Here is a 20,675-nt window from a genome sequence, read left to right as displayed (position 1 = left end):
CTTTGCAGTTTTCAATCTGAGTCGTCGTTGTATTTTAGCAACATCATAATGATCTTGGGTCAAGTGGTAGTGAGGTCCGTGGGTAAAATGTTTGCTTCCCATAGGAATGACCCTGTAGGACATAGCCGTGTCACTTGGTTGGATGTCGAAACCCATTTCTAGTTCCGAGGCTGCCATATTGTAAAGGGAATGACCTGGGGTTTCTGAGCAATTTAAGTTAGGCTCTGAGTTGAATTTCACTTCCAGGTCAGAGGCAGGCATACCCCTTGAGGCAGAATGTGGTTCGCTCTGAGAGTGGGTTGTTGAAAGAGGGTGTTTGTCTGGCAGAATGTTGGCTACTGGTGGACACCTCTGTTGTTGTAGCTGGCTAATACTCTGAGCTCAAAGGGGTGGTTGAGAAATGGATGGGAGGAGAGTTGTCAGACTCTGGCTGTGCCACTGACTTCTTGACCATAGAGCTGTGTGGTGTGACCACTTCCATGGCACTCTTGAACATCTGCAGTATGCGCTTGTTCTTGTGCTTCTCTTTCGTCTGACGTGACTCTTCCAGCCTGAGCTGACGTCGCTGGTCATGCGCCATCTGGTTCCGTGTGTCCACCAGGCCTCTGTGAATGAAGCAAAAAAGAGAGCAAAGGTAGGAGAGGAATAAAATGAGCAGGGGTGAGTGAGCTGAAGGTCTTTATGGATCAAAGCCATTTACCTTTTTCTACCAGGACAATGATTTCTATCCACTGCAGGGCAGAAGGTAGGGCTTGTAGAGAGGTCTCTGGGTCATTTGCAGTAGATCATTAAAGATTTCTGACTCCCCTTTGTTTAACAAGGGCAACAACAATATGAGGCACACACACACACACAATTATACTGAAATCAAGAAAGCTGCAGAGCAGGGATGAGGATCCCTTTTCAGACCAAGGGCCTCATTCCGTTGTGGGCAACATTCCAGGGGCCGGATTCCAGTGATGGGCAGAGTCAAAAGCAAAAGTGGGTGGAGCAATGGAGGTGGCTCTTACAATTGCAAAATTCAGAGGTTTCTACATGCACGTATTTCTTCATCCAGACAAGAGGTGTTGGGTTGTATATAATGTTAGTCATAGAGTAGTAGACCCATTGAAATGAGAGATCATGACTAACCTAGGGCCATTCATTTCAATAGGTTCACTCTGAATAGAACTTAACCACAACTGCAGCTCAGGGGTACATTCCACCCAGGCAAAAGCACTCAAGAGAAGCATGGAGCAAGGCTGATAAGCCTGGGGAGAGGGATGTGGCCTAGGAAGAGTTACAAGGGCCAGACAGAGAAGTTTGGAGAGCTGTTTTCAGCTCTCAAGCCTGAGGTTCCCCATCTCTGCTGTAGAGGGTGAGATAACCAGGAGTGGATTTTGGAGTGGAAGGACTGTAAGCTCAGTTCAGTTTTGGTGCTCAGACCAAATTGCTGGGCTCAGAATTCTTTTATATTAATTGTATGTCTTTTGTTCTGGCTCCACATGGTGCATCTTGGGGTTCTGATTTTTTATTTTTTTTTTAGATCTTGCAAGTCTGACGTCTGCTCATCTCTGCCATACAGAGGAGCTTTATGCGAGTGAGTGGCAAGGATGGTTTGGGCAGGTGTAGGGTCAAAGGCTGAAAGGATGCTTCCAGCCCAAATATATCTTTCCACTGGTGTATCCACCAGTGTAGTAAAAAAAACCCCAACACCTTGGAGGTACTGCCTTAGTAACCAGCACACAGTATTGCTTTTTCCTGTTGCATGGGTATCTTCTGTTTTATAGCTTCCATGAGGGTGCTTTGGTTATCACTGTGCGTCTTTTATCCAGGCACCAAAATTGTCTACTATTTCTAAAAGGATATTGTTGTAAGTTTGGGGAGAGTGGGAGGACTAACCGAATGGACTCACTCCCAGCCCTGTGATTCTATAGTTGTAAAACAAAGGTTAGCTCAGGAGACAGTTAATGGAACCAGCAGGACTGCTGGAGATGACTCTAGCAAAGTGGTCAACTATCCTGTTTTTGCTAAGATGTCTGTCAACAGATGGGCATTTCTGGAAGAAGAGAATCATTTAGCAATCGGGTTAGCCTCCCTCTTCCCTGTGGGAAATGATATATAGTTTGTGTCCCACTCGATGGATTGCCACCTTGTAGTGGTCAGTGGGCTTGCATGTTCCAGTGAACCCTATGAGCGATGCTGTCTGGAGTCATGTACCAGCAGGGTCTCCCATAGCAGTAAGGTCAAGGGAGAGGAACCAGACAAAGAACGATCGAAGAATGTCCTCAACGGCAGAACAGGCAGAGGATAACAATATGTATGTTACAACGGCTGTGAAGGTGGAAGAAGGCTGCAGCAGATAAAAGACTTCCAGTTGTCGTCATATCCATGCCATTGGATCAAAGCCTTTTTCTGTCAAGATTGTGTGTTGATCGTTGTGCTCCGATCTCCCCGCATAAAACAAATTCACGCACAGGCCTCTTCCAACCAAATTATCTTGGAAGACAATCTTACTCGGCCACGAGTGATCACCAATGAATGAATGAATGAATGAATGAATGAATGAATGATTGATTGATTGATTGATTGATTGATTGAGTGAGTGAGTGAGTGTGTGTGTGTGTGAGAGAGAGAGAGAGAGAGAGAGAGAGAGACTGGCAGTTCTGGAAATGAGTCTGAAAAAGACATATTGCTCCTCCAATGTGTGTTTATTCAGCATTCACCCAGCATTTCCTTAAATGATGTCCAGTCTTTATTGAACATTTGCTCTGATTTGTTTATGTGGCACTTATATAACAATCAGCATTCATGCTGCATGCATCCTGATTTGCTTGTGGGGTGTTTACATGCGTTTCTCCTGTTAATCACTTGTTCATTCTGCACTTTCCAAAGCATTTCCCTGTCACTTTCCAAATTGCAAAAACTCTGTTTCCCCCCCCTGAATCCCTCCCACAAAATACTGACAGTCTGGAGGCACAAACAGAGACCTGACTTTTTCTCCCAGCTTGTGGACACTCCTGTTATTGTATAAGAACTGTTAACTGGTGGGAGCTTAAGCTTGCTTTCCCCCTCCCCCCGCAACCATTTTTCTTTTGTATGACATGCCTTTCAGATTGTAAGCGTGAGGGCCGGTGCCAGTGCCAGAGGCACCCCTGAGGCCCAGAGGGGCCCCTGAAGGGCCCCTCCTTAGGGTGGCACTACTGTTCCATGATCTGTGTATTGGGTCCTATAACGCAACAATGCCACGGATCATGGAGAAGGAGCTCCCAGGCACCCCCCTGCAATACAGACAGCATGGGCTTCAATAAGCCAGCCTGCATGCCCCATCTACCTCTCCTGTCAGTCTGAAAGCCATGAGTGCTGTGTGTGCATACCTACCTGCCATCACCCAAGATGGCGGTGGAGGCTTCTCTGATGCCCCTGCCACCTTGGTCGATGGCAGAATCTGCAGTAAGAGCACAAGTCATTCATACAACACAACAGGTAGGTAGGGTGCACAAGGGGGTTACTAGCCTCGCATCGCCTGTATGGCGTGTGTGTGTTGGGCTATGGAGCCATGGGCCCAGGGCAGGCTGGTGCTCAAGTGCACAGTCATGCCTGGCGCCGGCCCTGGTGAGGGCAGGGACTGTCTCACTCACTACTGATCTTGTAAACTGCTCTGAGTGCCTTTTTGGCTAAAGCAAAAGATTTAAAAATGCTTTTAATGAACCAACCAACAAACATAATGCCAGGCACTGTACAGAATACAGAAATAAACAGTCCTCTACACGAAATATTTCATCCTAGGCTTTTAAAAGAAGTTCCATTTCCTAGGAGAGTTAGCCAATGAATTAGTTTTATTCCATTCCTGCCCTTCTTTCTTTCCATCTACAGAGACTGGATAAAGCCTTTAAAGAAAGAACAGCCCTTTGATGGGATTGTCATCCATGAACCGGGGAAATTAAGAGCCAATTCAGATGTTTGAAATAAGTACAAGGTACAGTCCTCCTGGGCTTGCTTTGTTCTCTGTGGTTAAGAAGCCAACCTGCAAATGGAATAGCAACTTCTTTTACAACTATGGAAACTTATTATCTAGCCCTGAGAAAACATTTTCTACTTCTAGCTAAGTCAGAGCTTTAGCTAAGTCAGCATGCTATTTTGGTGTGTATTTTCTTATAAGCCTATGCTCCATTCATTTTTTTGCCCTGAATAAATGTATTCTCATTAAGACTCTCCTTTTGCCCTAGGTGACTCAAAGACTCCAGACTATCAGTGTGCCATATTTCTTGTTACCAAACTCATGGGATATTATATTGCTAAAGAGGAGAAATAGTGATATTGAAAGTACCCTGTATTAAGAAAGAAATTATTGCATAGATTTCGTATCTGTTCCAGGCCCTCCTTTTTTCTGGATTAACTACTGCTATGAAACTTGAACATTGTCTCAAGAAACTTGGTCATTTGGTCAAGAATTAAATGTCACCTCAAGGCTGGATCTGCATGAGAAGCATGCTAGACTCCACTAAAACAACCTCAGATGAACTGAGTTTGCTTATCTTTAAACTTCTGACATGATGACCTAGATTCTCATTAGTTTTCTGTTGCTAGCCAGCGGCTCCTCCAGATGACTACTCAGCATTCATCCTGATTTGCTTACACAAAGCTTACATGTCGGTTAGACTATGTACGGTCTTTTTTGAGCACTTGTTCTGATTTGTTTATGGACTGGTTATATGACAATGAGCACTCATCCTCCATTCATCCGGATTTGGTTGTGGGGTGTTTATACATCTTCCTGTTAATCATTTATTCATTCCACACTTTTCAATATATTTCTCCATTATTTTCCCAACTGCAAAAAGTTGATTTGTTGCACAAGGGTGACAGAGTACTTTACACAAATGTAAAGTTCCAGTGCATCTGAATCTCTCCCACAAAAATACTGACAGTCTGGACTCACCCTAGATCAGGACAACCTTGATGCTTTTTTGTAAATGAACTGCCCTGCAATTTGCAATACAGCTAATCACCTTTTCATCAAGTAGCCCTTTGTAACACAGTGAAGCTCCTTAAGAGACCTCAGCTATTTTGTTAAATTTGTTGAGATCCTGCAGGCATACCTTGCAGGAGATGCCCACTTCAAAACATGCTGATTGAATAATCTGATGCACAGAAGGACAACCTGAGGAGGATAAGGCAGGTGAAACATGTCTCATATCTGCTAAAATTCACTCTTCTGAAAGAAACATGAACCCAGTGTGCAAACAACACAGACTAATTAAAACTTTTAAGTTTGATCTTCATCCTTAAACCATGGCAAGATGAAGCATCTTGATGTTTTGACTTTTAGACTACATTTATATATGCCCACGTAATGACTGTAAATATTTATGAACACAGGTTTATCAGAACCTGCCTTATGCCAGCTTAGGCTATTTGTCTATGTAGCCCAGTACTGTCTACTCTGACTAGCAGCAGCAGAGGTCTTCCCTATCACCTGGAGATGCCATGGACTGAACCTGGGGCCATTGGCTGGACTACAACTCCCACCTTCTCTGACCATGTTGGATGGGTCTGATGGGAACTGGAGTCCTTCAGTATCTGGAGGACCACAGGTTTCTCATCCCCTGATTAGAGACCACTGAAGCTGCTTCTGCCATGCTTACAATGATATGGCTGCCTTCACCCATAACTATCAGATGATGACGAATAGAACTAAAAGAAGTTCATTCAATGGCATGAGCACAGGTGGGAGAGTCACAATGTTTGTCACTAGCAACATCAAAGGTGCCATGACACATGTATTCCACATGGCAATGTAAACACAATAATAATGAATGCACTGCCTAGGGGTCGTACTGTATTTTCCCTAGATACAACATTTTAGATCCTATTTCTCAATCTTTTGGACCTACAGACATCAGTCGTTATTGCAGTATATTTTCCTGTTTGAAGTCCCAAGACCTTTGATTATTCAAATGCTTCCCCACCTCCAGTACTTATCCCTCACAGCCCACAGGATATGCTTCTTAGCTTTCTGCCAGTGCTTATCCTTCCATCTTTCACTGGCTGACCTGACTTCTGGACCTGATTAGTCTTCTTCCTCTTCCTCCTTCTCTTCCTTAGGCTTCTTTTCTGGCTCCTCAACTTTAAAATGACTAATGTGAAAGGTGAAGGGAAAAAACAATGAGGATTTTAAAAAAAACTTTACCAAGGGTTATATCCAGGGTTGCATAAGCAGAAGAGGAGCATACACAGTGGTCCTTCCTTTCCACCCCCCTGTGCAGCCCCCTTTACCTCCTCAAAAACCTCTCAGGAGGATTGGGGGACCTACCAAGCATTGTGGGCTGTGTCATATAGGGCTGCAGTGGAAGGGAGGAATTGCCCAAAACTGAGCAGGGGAACCTTGTATTCCGTTGCGTATGCTGCCTTCTGTTCTTCCTGCAACTGATCTTCCCTAAGGCCATTGAAAAGAACTTAACATCTGGTTCAAAACAGCCACAGGAAAGGACTTAGGAGGCCTGCAGGTGCTGCTTCCAGTCCAGTCATATGTATCCACTGCCACATGCAGAATTCAATTTTGGACACAACTGCAAGCACTCAAAAAGTTCCACTGTGGTTGTATGCCTAAGGCTCAGTCCTATACATGACACTGGATACGCCAGCTTGTTAGAGACTGGGAACCAATATGTGCAGGCCATAAGTTGGGAGAGCAGTCTGAAGAACATGAAATTGCTATACGTACAACTACAATACTTATAGCACGTAGCACTGAACCAAACTAGCTTTATTCTTGCTTTAGAAATCAATCTAATTTATATTCAGGCAAATAGAAAGTATTGACGCCAAAAGGCATATTATATGGAAGAGCTTACAAAGGAAAGAACAAGAAGCCAGCATACAAGGCTGTGCCAGAGTTAGCAAACTACTTCCCAATGGAGGTTCACGGAAGTCCAAGCACAAGAACTTTTTGGTAGCATTGCAGTGATTTATCCAATGTGGATGGGATTTCGGGGGGTAGAAGATGCCACAGGGGAACTGAAGGTATTACAATCAGATTGTTCTAGTGAATATCTATAGAGAGAGTTATTATACTCATATCCTGCTTCTGGGCTTCCCATAAGCGTCTGATTGGCTGCTGCAAGAACAGAACGCTGGACTAGATGGGCCTTTGGTGTGATCCAGCAGGGCTCTTCTTAACCTATCCTGTGATTCTGGGATGAGGTCAGTTAAATTAATTCAGTAATTATTTGATAATAATGTTTCTGCACCAAAGAGAGGTGCACTAATGTCCTGAACATTTATATATGTCCTGAATCTCACTTTAGTAAAAAGAGAAATGCATTAAATCAGGGGTTCCCAAAGTGTTCTCCGCAGGCCACTAGAGGTCTATGAGCTTCATACAGATATTCCACGGAAGAAAGAATTGTGTTCAACACAGCAGGCACATCCACTGCATTTAAATAGTCGTATTGATTTTAATTGTATTTTGTTGCTTCTTTTATTTTTTATTGTATTTTACTGGATTAAAATTTGAATTCCATATAATTTTAAAAAATACTTTAGCATCTAGCACAACACATTTCAATGGCAAAACAATAGGCAGAAAAATCATTAAGTGGTCGGCCAAGATCCCCAATGATAATTAAGTGGCCTGGAGGAAATAAATTAAATAAAGTAGTATCTACACCCAGAGATATATGACACTGTACAAAAAAATGCCACTGAAGTACCTGGTTTGCACCCTTTTCAGAATAAATGTGTAAAATGTCAGCAATTTTAAAGATGAGAAATAGGAAAATGTAAACCTTTAGTCTGGCTTGAGAGATTGGTTAGAAATTAAGAAATGTAGAAAATGGATAAGGAAGCAAAACCTGCTTATTATATACTCACCTGTAGTCCACATACCCCGTCCTGCTTTGATCCAACCTATGTACCAGTTCTCCAACCTGTACCCGGTCCAGGGGGATCTTTGATTGCTTGGGATACAATAAGAATATCATTGTACATTCAGTTAGGTATTGGCAATTACATATTCTGGGGGCAGGTGGGTGCAACCTGTGGTCATCCAGATGTGGTTGGACTGCAACTCTCATTGTTCCTGGCCACTGGCCATGCTGGATTTGGAGCCCAACAACACCTGGAGGGCTTCAGGTTCCTCATCCCTGTCGTATTGTAAGAGTTGCCTGCATCTCTCTTTTGGATCACCTGGTATGTGAGAAAGACACCATGCAACAGAGGGCATGCTGACTGCTCCTAATTCAACTTCTCTGAATATGGCCTGTTTGTAATAACTTGCCTCAAACTGCCTGAAAAACAAGATACAAGGTAGACAGTCCAAACTTAATGATCCTTGCTCTCCACTTCCTATACTTGCCTATTAATGTCCATTATCTATTCTGAATTTTCATTTCAGGACCCAGCCTTGCCAATCTCACTTCTGGACTTTGGCCAATACTGTTTTAGCACATCCCTATTGATTTATGTGATTTATATCCTGCTTATTTTCATATGATTCAGTGTGGCTTTCATCCATAAAACCATAATCTCTGCAGCTGTCTCATTCCCTAAAACAGCTACAACCCCACCAACAAGCTTCAGTGCTTTACTGTATAATGGCCCAGTCCTTTCTCTTCCCTTCTAATTATCTCTGTCAACAATACCATGACCTATGAGGAGAAAAATGAAATTCTGTAACTATAAACTATAGGGTTTATGGTAAGTACTTGGTGTAGCTTGAGATGTACCTATGAATATGAGCAGAGCTTGGAAAAGTTACTTTTTTGAACTACAACTCCCATCAGCCCCAGCCAGCATGGCCACTGGATTGGGCTGATTGGACTTGTAGTTCAAAAAAGTAACTTTTCCAAGCTCTGATATGAGAGACTGAGTTTTGTTTTCAATGTCTGTACTATAAATTTAAATTGGTTTCACACCTGCTTGACTGTTACGGAAAACTTGGGAACTGTCGTTCTGGACAATGGCTGGAGGCCTCTAACATAATATTCTCAGCACTTAAATGAACTCACAATTCCCAGAGCTCTTTGGGAGAAGCCACTACAATGAAGCCAATCAAACACCTTTAATGTTCCAGTATAGATGGGCTAACCTCTGGCTCTGAGACATACCATCATCATGGCTCTCCGAAATTCTGCTACAGGAATCTTCATGTTGCCATATTTGTCCATGTTCCTAAAGAAATCCCAGAGCCTCAGCTTGTTTTCATCCAAATAGTTCTAGGGATACAAAAGAAAATTGATAAGACGACAAGTCCTATCCCTCTCCCCAGATAGCACTCTGTTTTTCTTATATACTCAAGTTATATCTACGCCTTGCACTTCTCATACAAAGGCTACGTTTTCTGTTGTTCAAACCCACTATAAGCCAACTGGATAAGCCTCCTTGAAGCAATTCTGCTTATTCTTCTGCTTCCCGACTCTTTATTCTTAGGGATTTATGAAACTTTATTCGCATTTTACTGCACACACAAAAAAAGCATTGTTTTATTTCAATGCTACATCTGGATTGCTTTATTGTTTTAATGTTTGCGATAGACTCAAAAGGCCTGAGAAGAAATTGCAAAAGAAAAAGATACCAGAGAGGGTCCCTTGCAATGTGATGCACCACAGCATGCCATTTAGCCTGGGGTTCTATACCCACTTACCTGGGGATTAAGCCCTATTTAAGATAACACAACTGACTTCTGAGTAGATATGTGTGGACAGGATTGCACTGTTGGAGTCATAGGCACATCACTTGCTTACAGAAATCTAGTCAAATTCTAGGCTGTTTATATTTCAGGCAGGCCCCTGCACCACAACGCCAGATCATTACAAAGTTCCTTATGTAGCACAGTTGTGGTCAAAGAAGGAAGCACTAGTGTAGTAGTGTGGAAAGAAGCTGCTGTGCTGGCTCCAGCCCTGAGTCCTTGTGCTGCTAGGAGGGGGCTCTTACACTGAACCCTCTAAGCCTCTGCCTCAGCAAAGCAGTTCATGCACTCAAACTGTAGGACAGGGATAGCCAAGGTGGTGCCCTCTTGAAATTTTTGGAGTCCAACTGCCATGAGCCTCAGCCAGCATGACCCATGATCAAGGATGATAAGAACTGTAGTCCATAACATTTGGAAGGCACCACACTGATTACCTCTGCAGGAATATGATCAGGTCAGGTTGGGGAGCACTTGCTAGCTTTCAAAAAGTAATATTATTTTCCAATTCAATAGCACCATCTACCGAGGCTGGAAGGGGTTACATGCTTTTGAAAACAGGAACATGCTAGGATGTTGGTTTGCAAGTAGGGTGGCTAGATGCAAGTGAGGACAGGACTCATGCACCTTTAATCATTGTGTAGAAGAGGGATTTCAGGAGGTGTAATCTGCATGACAAACTGTCCCTGCTGAAATCTCTTCTTTTATGTAACTATTAAAAGTGCAGGAGCCCCGTCTTCTTTTGCATCTGGCTACAGCTGGTATAGCACAGTGGGGAGGAGAGCCTGGCTGGGAGTCCAGAGTCAGTGAGTTGAAATCCCCACTTGTGTCTCCTAGGTGTCAAGGGCCAGCTAAAGATCACCCCCATAGTGAGTGGCTCAGGGGTTACGTGCCCTGCCACCTGTGTAGCCGTGGGCAAGCTGCAGAGTCCCAAGGAGCCCAGTTGCCCCCCAGCTGGCAGTTGCGGGCAAGGAAGGGGCTGGCTTGTGCAGCTGTGGCAAGCTGAGCAGGCCCTGGCCAGCTGTGGAGGACTAGCCTCAGAGGGACACAATGGTAAACCCCCTCTGAATACCACTTACCATGAAAACCCTATTCATGGGGTCGCCATAAGTTGGGACTGACTTGAAGGCAGTCCATTAAAAATCAACCCTAATACTGAGCCAGACCACTGATCTATCTAACTCAGTAAGAACATCCCTGCTGGATCAAGCCAATGGCCTATCTAGTTCATCATCCTGTTCTCACAACGGCCAACCAGATGCCTATATGGGAAGTCCAAAAGCAGAACCTGAGCACCACAGCACTCTTCCCACTTGTTCCTATCACAACTGGCATTCAGAGGCATACCGCCTTCCAACAGTGGAGAAAGAACCCAGCCACTGGGACTAGTAGCCCTGACAGCCTGATCTTCCAGTATTATCTACAGCAATGTTCTTCAACTTTGGTCCCCAGATGTTGGACTACAACTCCCATGATCCCTTGACCAGTGGTGAGATGTCTTGGGTTGATGGGTGTTGTAGTCCAATGACATCTGGGGACCTATGGCTGAGGAATGATAGTCTACAGTACCCTGACTGGCAGCAGCTCTCCAGGGTTCCAGACAGGCAGTCTTTCCCAGCCCCTGGAGATGCCAGGGACTGAACCTGGGAGCTTCTGCATGCAAAGCATGTGCTCTGTCACTGAGTTAGGTGCCTTCATGTAAGCAACCAGTAGCTATGAAAAGCCAGCATATATAACATTTATTGCTCCCCTTCCTCCAAGGAGCTTAAGGTGGCACGTTTGGTTCTTCATCTTATGTAATCCTCACAGTAACCATGTAAATAATAATAATAATAATAATTTAATTTATGTGTCGCCTATCTGGCCAGTGGCCACTCTAGGCGACGTACAACTCAGTTACAATAAAATACATCATAATAATACAATACAAACGATAAAAATTATAAAACAATGACAGTTCAGAGTAATAGGCAATTAGTCATAGAGATTAACCCTCCCCGGAAGTCCCGGAAGTAGGTTAGGTTGAGAGAGACAGTGCAAGGTCACCCAGTGAGCGCCATAGCTAGCAGGGCTTTGAACCTGGGTCTCCCCAGTCCTGGACCAACCACTGTACATGATGAACTGAAAGCAAGGCACAGCTTTTTTGACTGTGGTGCGTAAGCTGCAGGGGTGTTTGCAGGGGTGTTGGTAGGGGGCTGCCCAGGAGGCCTGAGACCGCTCCCCTGGTCTTTTGCACTGGGGACCTGATTTCCTGTCCCTTCACACCTTCTTTAAAAACTTTTTAAAAATATTTTGCTTACAGGGCAATGCATTTATATTATGAATTCGCATATGCAAATTTTATGCAAATTTGTGCAAGAAGCCTGCTTCCTGAATCTTTTAAGAATCTAGCAATGCCCCTGGCTAAGCTGTGTGGGACACATGCTTTCTGCTGCCAGCGTCCTCTGGAGAAGAGATGAAAGATGCAAACAGTAAACCATCTAGCCTGATTAAAAGACTCCACCCCCACTGAATTATATTTAACCCAGGCTGCTGTGGATCTTTGAAGTGCAGCAAGACTAAGGACAAGTACTGTAGATTAGCTCTATTTTTATGTATTTATCTTTTGGCCTGTTGATTTTGATTCCACTCTGTACTTGTTATGTATTAAGTCTAGATTATTTCATGTAATATTGCAGGGGTTGGCAACCTTTTTGGGCTCATGGACATATTTGAAATTAGAGGTATGGGCATCATGCACACGCTGCAACTATGCACACTCATCTCCCCCATGCCCCCAGCAATTAGGCTTCTTTCACGTCTAATTTCAGCAGGGGGGCAGGACCCTGTGGGCACATGTGTGACCGCTGGCACCAAGTTGGCAATCCATTTAATACTGAATCTCTCTTTTATTTATTGAATTTGTTTTTTATTGAATTCTTGAATTTATTGGTATGTTTTGTAACAGGTTTTGATGCCAAATGGTTTGTATTTTGATAATAAGATAATATGTAACACAAGTCACGTTGGCCACAGTTTAACTGTGGGAAAGTGGCATATAAGCACACTAAACTATCTCAAAAGAGGCTCACTTATCGTCTTAACTAACCTCATTTTGATAAGCAACAAAAGCATGGCTTTGAAAGGGGGTGTTCTGTCTGGTACCTGAACTGTGGCTTGACTGCTCAGAAAATGCAGTGTTTCTGCAATAGAAATGCAGGCTTGTGGTAAGATATATTGACTATACATAACCAATGTGGATGTATTGCTCCACAAACCTGACTGTGCAGCAAGGCTCTTAAGAAAGGAATGGGAAACCTGTGGTTCTTTGGGTGGTATTGAACTCCAGCTCCCATCTGATAGGAGTCCAGTAATAAAAGGAGGGGCACAAGTTCTTCACTGCTGCACAAAAAGAAGCAAGCGCTCGCTCTTTGCCATGCAGCATGGCAAAAAATAAATTTAAAGTGTTTTTAGAGCTTTGTTTGCTGCCCTGGGCTCCTGCTGGGAGGAAGGGCGGGATACAAATTAAATAATAAATAAATAAAAATGAATTAAGTACAAGGAGCGAACCTCACCTGAATCAGCTTCATAGCATCTGGACACTGTTCTGGCTTCTTGGCAATGTAGCCTCCAACCCCTCCAAAGACGACATCTAGTTCAGGACGTATCTCACAGACAGTATCCAGCAGCTTGATGAACCCTTCATTCACCAGCACATTCTAAACAGATCAGATCAGATTTAGGGCATAAAGGCTGGATCCCATGTCCACACATTTAAGCCTATTTATTACTAAAGGATAACAACCCCGGAGCTCATTTCATTCAGCCTCTCTGGTTGGTTTACATGTCCAGGGGCTGGGCTGTGTATACCCCATGCAATCAATGTCAAATATTAGATAGTTGCCCTTTCTGTTGTCTTTTCAGAGCCAACTGAAGACCTTCCTCTTCCAGTAAGACTTTCCCAGTCTGCATCTTGATTGGAACTATTTTTAAGATTGTTTTATTGTTTTACTGAGTGTGCTTATGTGTGCAGAAAAGCGACTAATAAGTTCAATAAATAAATATTGTTTTATTGATTGTTGATTGCTGCCCTGGGCTTCTTTGGGTGGAAGGGCAGGACATAAATTTTGTGAATAAATAATAAAAAAAAATCAAAATTTTGGGCTCAGGCAATCCAGATTCTGTACCTAGAGAAACTGAATTCTACTAGTTTTATTTATTATTTATATCTCGCCCTTCCTCCTGAAGGAGCCCAGGGTGGCAAACATAAACAAAATAATTTAACAAGAAAATGAAAAGCATGCTAAAAACAGTTAAAAACATTCCAAAACACAATTAAAACTAAAAACATTATAGAAAACCATCAAAAATATTTTAAAACAAAGTTAAAAATATTCTTTCATCAGTGATCTTTGTGTTGCCAGGAACAGCCCCTTCAGCCATCAAATGCCTGTGTAAACAGGAATGTTTGTAAGAACTGTACAAATACTCTCATTTCGTATAACTGATTCTTCCCCTTTGTATTTACACACATGCACACACACACACACACACACACACACTCACTTCAGCCAAAAAAGGCTCTGAGAATGGCTTCCAATTCAGTAAAAAAGAAAAAAAAGAGGACAGCCCCTGTTCTCAGACTTACAATCTAAAAATACATAGCACAAAAGGTAAATTAAATGAGAGGGAGAAGGAAATAAGCAAACTCCGGTTCAAATTGTTAGTTACAAATTGTTCCAGTGACCAGCTGAAGTGGAATACATTTGTTTGAACATAATATATTATGCGTTTGCTAGTCAAGGGGAGATGCAGGGAGCTTTGCAGTTCTACCACAAACCACTAGGATTCTATCATCCAACTCAAGCATATTTCCATAACCAGAAGGGTTAGAAACTGCTTTTTGTTTTTTTAAAAAACTATGAAGACAAAGATTCTCAGGAAGCTGGATACTGCACCCAATAACTTTTTTTTTTTTGCCTTTTCTGCACTCTTGTGGAATTGCAGCACACACATAGCCCTGCCCAAGAGGTAAACTTAAAGTGGGTTGAAAAGAGTAAAAAATTCTTGGTAAAACTAGGGAGACGGGGTGGGACTTCTTGACATCTTTCTCTTTCAACAACCCTGAGGACAGAATTGTTAACTCTGGTAGGTGGAATTCACTGTTTGTGCAGACTGCATGAAGTCAGTAATGTGGGTGAGGGAATATCAGAAACATCCAGCTGTTTATGTAAATAAATAGAGGCAATTAGTACAACTCTGTTTCTTGAATGAATCAAAGAACGCTTAGTGAATCTTATACACAGCATAATCCTATGCAGGTAGAACTAAGTCCACACTGAGAATTTATCTGCAATCCTCCAAACATTTACTTGTGAGTGAATCCCACTGAACAGAGTGGCACTTACTGTCAAGTAAAAATCCATAATATCATTGCTCCTCAAGGAGGTGTATATAGGCTGAAACCCTAACATAAAATTCTCTCTTGCTGGCTCATTTAGTATTCTTGCCATTAATGTCTCCTTCTAACATACAAAGAAAGTGCGGAAATCCATCTCGATTTACTTCAGTTTGCTACATTCAGCCCAGCAAATTGCAGAGCAGTCAGATTGACATTCCTTGGGTCATTCTGAACTGTCTGAACGTGAAAAACCAGATAAAATATAACACCATGAAAGGCTTTATAGGGATTTGAACATTATAAATCATGACAGCTGAATATACATTTCTGAACTCTCCCTTGGTATCCTCTTACCGAGATGTTGATTTCTTCCATTCTGGATTTTGGATTCTTTCTGACACATGTGACGAGAGCAATGGCACCCTCTACTGTGATTGGATTATGGGACATCTATAAGGAAAAGAGATTATCTAAATATGGGAAAGATTTCATTTGCTAGAAATGAATATACTACCAGTCCTTGTGGTCCTGGGACTAAATAAATGGATCTGAGAGGTCTGGGTTTGTACAATTAAAAAAACAAAAACATTTATATCCTGCCTTTCTTCCATCAAGCAACCCAAGGAGACATACATGTAGTTCTCAGGTAGCCTCCAGTCCAGGCACTGACCAGACTCAGGCCTGCTTAGCTTCAGCAAAGTGATGTCCTTATGTGCCTTCAGACCATACCCTGGCTTAGGGATGGAAAGATTTTAGGTCTCTCTGTTTCTAATTTTTCCAATCTTAAATTCAGTTCTCCACATTTCTGTAGCAATTTGCAAATTTAAAAAAATTCATGAAAATTCTCCAGCATTTCAGCGGTAATTTGTCCTAATAAATACATTTTTGTAGGGAGTTTTGACTAATGTACACATTTTTACAAGCTGTTTCTTGTCATATAATGTATTTTTGCATGGTATTCTCACTCATATATTCATTTTTATGCACACTTTCCTCTAGTATATGCACGTTTGTAAACACTGGTTGGCGAACTTCATCTCAAAATTTGAGTAAGTGTGACTTTTGAAGGACGAATGTGTTTCAGTTCTCATATTGTTTCAGAAAGTGTGAATTTGATCAATTTGGCTTGAAATGCAAACTGAATCAGAATTCTAACCCATCTCTACCCCGGTCTGACATAGATTTATTGTGTGGCAATTCATCAGAACTTGGTCACAATACTCGATCTTAGAAATGGGAATAATTGTGACAGGGCTGTGAGTAACAGCAATGCAGTAAGGAAGTGGAATACACTCTCAGCCACTGTGGTTCATTGATGATGAAGTATGGGAGAGGTATGGTGTGTGCTTACTGGCAGGGACCCCTGGGATGTAGCAGCAGAAGGGGCAGCCCAGGGCTGCCTGGAAAGTTGTCGGCAGTGCTGAGTATATGGGTCAATGATGTCATTAGCTCAGGCTTGCCATTGTTTGACATTCCCCTGGAATGATTCCTGGAAGAGATCAGCGTTGCTGGTGAGTGACTGCAGCATTGCTGAGCAACGCAATCTCCCACTACTACACTGCTAGTGGCTGTGTGTAAACAGAAGAAATGTAAAGCACTTTGCATTTTCAATGAATCTTGCAACTTGCTAAGTAAAGTGGTATGAATGGACTGTGATAATGCTCTCAGGTTCCAAATCCTAATTTTTAGAACAGCTTGAGTGATGATAGCCTTTTCCCCCAGGTTTCCTTAAAAAATGATCTCTTTCTCCACAACCATCGTTCTCCTCTTTTCTTCAGTTCAGTTCCCAACTCATGGTTTTCTCTCGAGGAAGTCAATACCGCCCTCACTGTATGGCCTAAGGTGAATTTTGCCGGCTTGCTCAGCTCAAGAGGAAAAAAGTGGAAATACATCCTAAAGCTGAGGACCACAGCTAATCTTCATCTTTAATAGCATGTTACGTAATACTTCATTATAAACTCACAGTTGTGGCGCTGAGTTAAGGCTGAATTGGCTGAATCACATTCTGCCACTATAATGAGAAATCCGGACGAGTAGGTTCTATAGCTTGCAGTTAGAAAATGGTTCAATGGGTAGATTTGAAACTTTGCAGTAAAGGAGAGGTAGGTTGGGGGATGGTCCATGCCAAATTTGGGGTAGAAAGCAGGGGTGGCACCAGAGGGTGGGCAGCTCGGGCCCTGGTTGAGGGCCCCTGCAGGTCAGAGGGGCCCCTGAAGGGCCCCTCCATTGGGTGGGAGGGTAGCACTCCAGTTCTATGATCTGCAGCAGCGTCAGCTCCCAATCCTGCTGTGGATCATGGAGAGAGACCTCCTGGGCAACCCCCCAATATGGACAGCATGCAGGCTTCGATAAGCACATGCTCCACCTACCTCTCCTATCACTATGAATGTCATCCCTAAGGGGCTGATGCCCTTGCCACCATCTTGGTTGATGGTAGGCATGTGTGCTATGCGCACATGTCATTCATGTGAGACTACACAACATGAGAAGTAGGTGGGATGCATGGGTGGGCACCGCAGGCCTGGGGTAGGCTGGTGCCCAAGGCCCAGTCATGCCTGACATTGGCCCTGGTAGAAAGGATAAGAAATGTCTTATTTTGAACAAGTTAAATGTTCCACAAGACGTTCTGACATAAAACAGTTTGAGAGGCATAAGGGGAGGAGAAAATATAAAACGTCAAGGCAGAAATTCTACAGGGACATGCTTTGTACACAGCGAAGAATTTCTACCTGATGGATCCATAACATGCACTATGTTCCTTAAGAATTATTGCCTGGTGCATCTATAAAACACTGTGCTCCCTCACCACAGCAGCATGTAGCGAATGTCCAGGCAGAAATTCTATAGGTGCAGCTTTCCAAACTCTTGCTATAAATGCATCTGATAAATTTTAGTTAATTTATTGGAGGGACAGCTATGTTTCCAGACAGAAATTAACTAAAATTCATCAGATGCATTTATAGCAAGAGTTTGGAAAGCTGCACCTATAGAATTTCTGCCTGGACATTCACTACATGCTGCTGTGGTGGGGGAACACAGTATTTTATAGATGCACCAGGCAATAATTCTTAAGGAACATAGTGCATGTTATGGATCCATCAGGTAGAAATTGTCAGTCAGATTCTAAATGAATTTCATACTGATATGACAAATAACTTTAGAGTTATAAAGAACAGAATTTATAAAGAGAGCCAGTGTGATGCAGTGGTTAGAATATTGGACTAGGACCTGGATGCAAGGGTTCAAGTTCCCACCCAGTAATGAAGCCCACTAGGTGATTTTGGGCCAGTCACACAGAATTGTTGTGAGATAAAAGGAGAAGAGAGAACCACCTTGAGCTCTGAGGAGGAAAGTTCGGATATTAATGTAATAATAATTTTTTTAAAAAGTTAATACTGCTAGAGTGAGAAAAAGAAGCTCTGACTCAAATGTATATATACACACACTCATATGAATTGCATCCTGCCATTATAACTAGAAATGGGGCAGGTAGAGTACCATATAATATGACTAGACTTCTGGAAGGTTCCATTTCACACAGGCTCTTCAGGATGCAACATCTCAGAAAGAATTCCAAACTGATACAAGCCCTCGGCTAGGTCAACAGACAAATTAGAATACAATAATGTATTTTGATATTATTGTTTGTGCCCAGGAACTTATTCCAGACAGTGTTGCAAATTAATATGCGAGTTCCTTATTATAGAGGACAACTATGCAGTTTTTGAGCAGCTATTTTGTGAATGGCCCCTATTATCTCTAATATACCATAGCAGTAAATATGCACAGAACTTTAAAATGGACAATAATCACTTGGTCACAGAGGGCATATCCTAGTCACCACTATTATAATGGGGACAGGGGAGCAGGCTCAGCCCATCATTAATGCTTTCTTTTGGGGGGAGAATTCAAAAATAGCAGAATACATTTGGGACACATTTAGATAAGTTGTGAACTCCCTCTGGCATCTTCATTGCATTTTTGACTCTTTATTTTTCATTTAATAAAATAGCTCCTTAACTTGCATAAGATAAGTCATACGTGGCATCTTACACTTTTAAACAGTATGTGATTTGTTATTAATAATATTTCTTCTTTTCTTTTTCCACTGAGTGTTTTATTTTCAGTTTTCAATATGCCTGATCAGAGAGTTGTAGACATAGCCTTTCAATTAGCAAAACAACTTTTGGTTTAACATGTTCCACTTTGGAAGGCACTTCCTTTTGCCATATGTGAAGCAACAAAAATTATTTGCTTCAAATATCTTGTAAAAACATAACTTTTTTGTGCAGGCTTTCCCTGATCCATAGATCGGACTCTTTACTATTGGACTTTATATTGTTTTAGCTTTTTATGTTAATTTGTACTGTTGATCACCATGTAGAAATTTGTAAAATATTAAGTGGTTTAGAAATATTTTTAAATAAATAAGCAGATACATATGGCTCATATGCCTTACATTGCCACCCTAAGGGCCTTCCTCAGCTCAGAAAATCTAGACCAGCTCAGAAAATGAAATCCTACCTTCAGGATTCTAAGGGTTCCATTGAGTTCTAATCCCTTGCACAACTTTATAGTCCCTTCATTGTTGATATGATTGCTGCTGATGTCCAGGTCAGTTAGCACATTGTTGACTTTGAGGGCTTCTCCAAGGGCCAGAGCACCCTCATTCCCAAAGCCATTCCATGAGAGGTTAAGTATCTTCAGTGATCCATTGGCCTCCAGAAAGAAATAGAGGAGAAATCAACATTTATTTATGGTCTCATGTATGTTTTCTTTTAAATCCTGTAAATCACCCTGGAATCAATTTTGATGAAAGGAGATATAATTTTACTACTACTACTAACAATAACAATAACAACAATTTGACTTAGTGAGAATTAATAATTGGACTCAGTGGGGCTTACTTCTGAGAAGACACATATAGGATTGCACTCTGAAGAGCTCTGATGGCATAAGTTCAATTTACTACAGTGCAAGTGGCTCTTTTGACATTACTTAAGCATCAGTTGCAAGTCACTGAGAGAAGTAGAAAATCCTGTCTGCTTCTTCAGTGCCAGTGTTCACGTAGTGCCATTTAACTAGTATCCAAAAATTTATTTATTTATTTATTTATATACCATCCCGTACCCGAAGCTCTCTGGGCTATTTACAGCAATTAAAAACATTAAAAACAAATATACAAATTTTAAAACACAAAAAACAATTTAAAACACAATTTAAATTTTTTAAAAACAATTTAAAAATATTATTTAAAAATTAATAGTTCCAGCAAACAATAGTTCCAGCCAGTTCAAACACCAGTGATAACAAAACACTTTCCTTTTAGCAGTGCCAGATGGGGTGGCAACTGTGTGATATTATAACTTACCAGCCAAAATATACTACAATGTCCTTTCTTATTTTTTAAAAAAAGCATTTTATAGTCAGAAGCTGGGTAGCTGGGTATGTACCTGGCTACAGGTGTTCAGCTTATTATGTTAGCTTTAAAAATATAGTATCCTTTTCTACAATAAAATTTTGCTTATTCCCAAGAAAAATATGCTTATTTTATTCCTGTCATTATGATAGTTCTGATTTAACTGAGTTTAAAAAGCAAAACTGCACATGCTCTGGGTATTACTTTAA

The 20,675-nt window shown here is 41.9% G+C and overlaps 1 protein-coding gene across 1 annotated transcript in view; it reads right to left on the bottom strand.

The window, feature by feature from the left end:
- Positions 1–6,052: 6,052 nt before the first annotated feature.
- Positions 6,053–20,675, bottom strand: part of LRRC74A (leucine rich repeat containing 74A) — a 41,186-nt gene continuing 26,563 nt past the window's right edge. The window contains exons 9-14 of the mRNA XM_061612812.1: positions 19,572–19,766; positions 15,402–15,497; positions 13,222–13,365; positions 9,090–9,197; positions 7,855–7,940; positions 6,053–6,119 (exon numbers count right to left, since the gene is read on the bottom strand). Coding sequence (XP_061468796.1) covers positions 6,053–6,119; positions 7,855–7,940; positions 9,090–9,197; positions 13,222–13,365; positions 15,402–15,497; positions 19,572–19,766 — 696 coding nt within the window. The remainder of the gene's footprint in view (positions 6,120–7,854; positions 7,941–9,089; positions 9,198–13,221; positions 13,366–15,401; positions 15,498–19,571; positions 19,767–20,675) is intronic.

Source organism: Rhineura floridana, chromosome 2 (assembly GCF_030035675.1).
Source record: "Rhineura floridana isolate rRhiFlo1 chromosome 2, rRhiFlo1.hap2, whole genome shotgun sequence".
NCBI lineage: Eukaryota > Metazoa > Chordata > Lepidosauria > Squamata > Rhineuridae > Rhineura > Rhineura floridana.
This window is presented reverse-complemented; position numbering and strand designations above follow the sequence as displayed.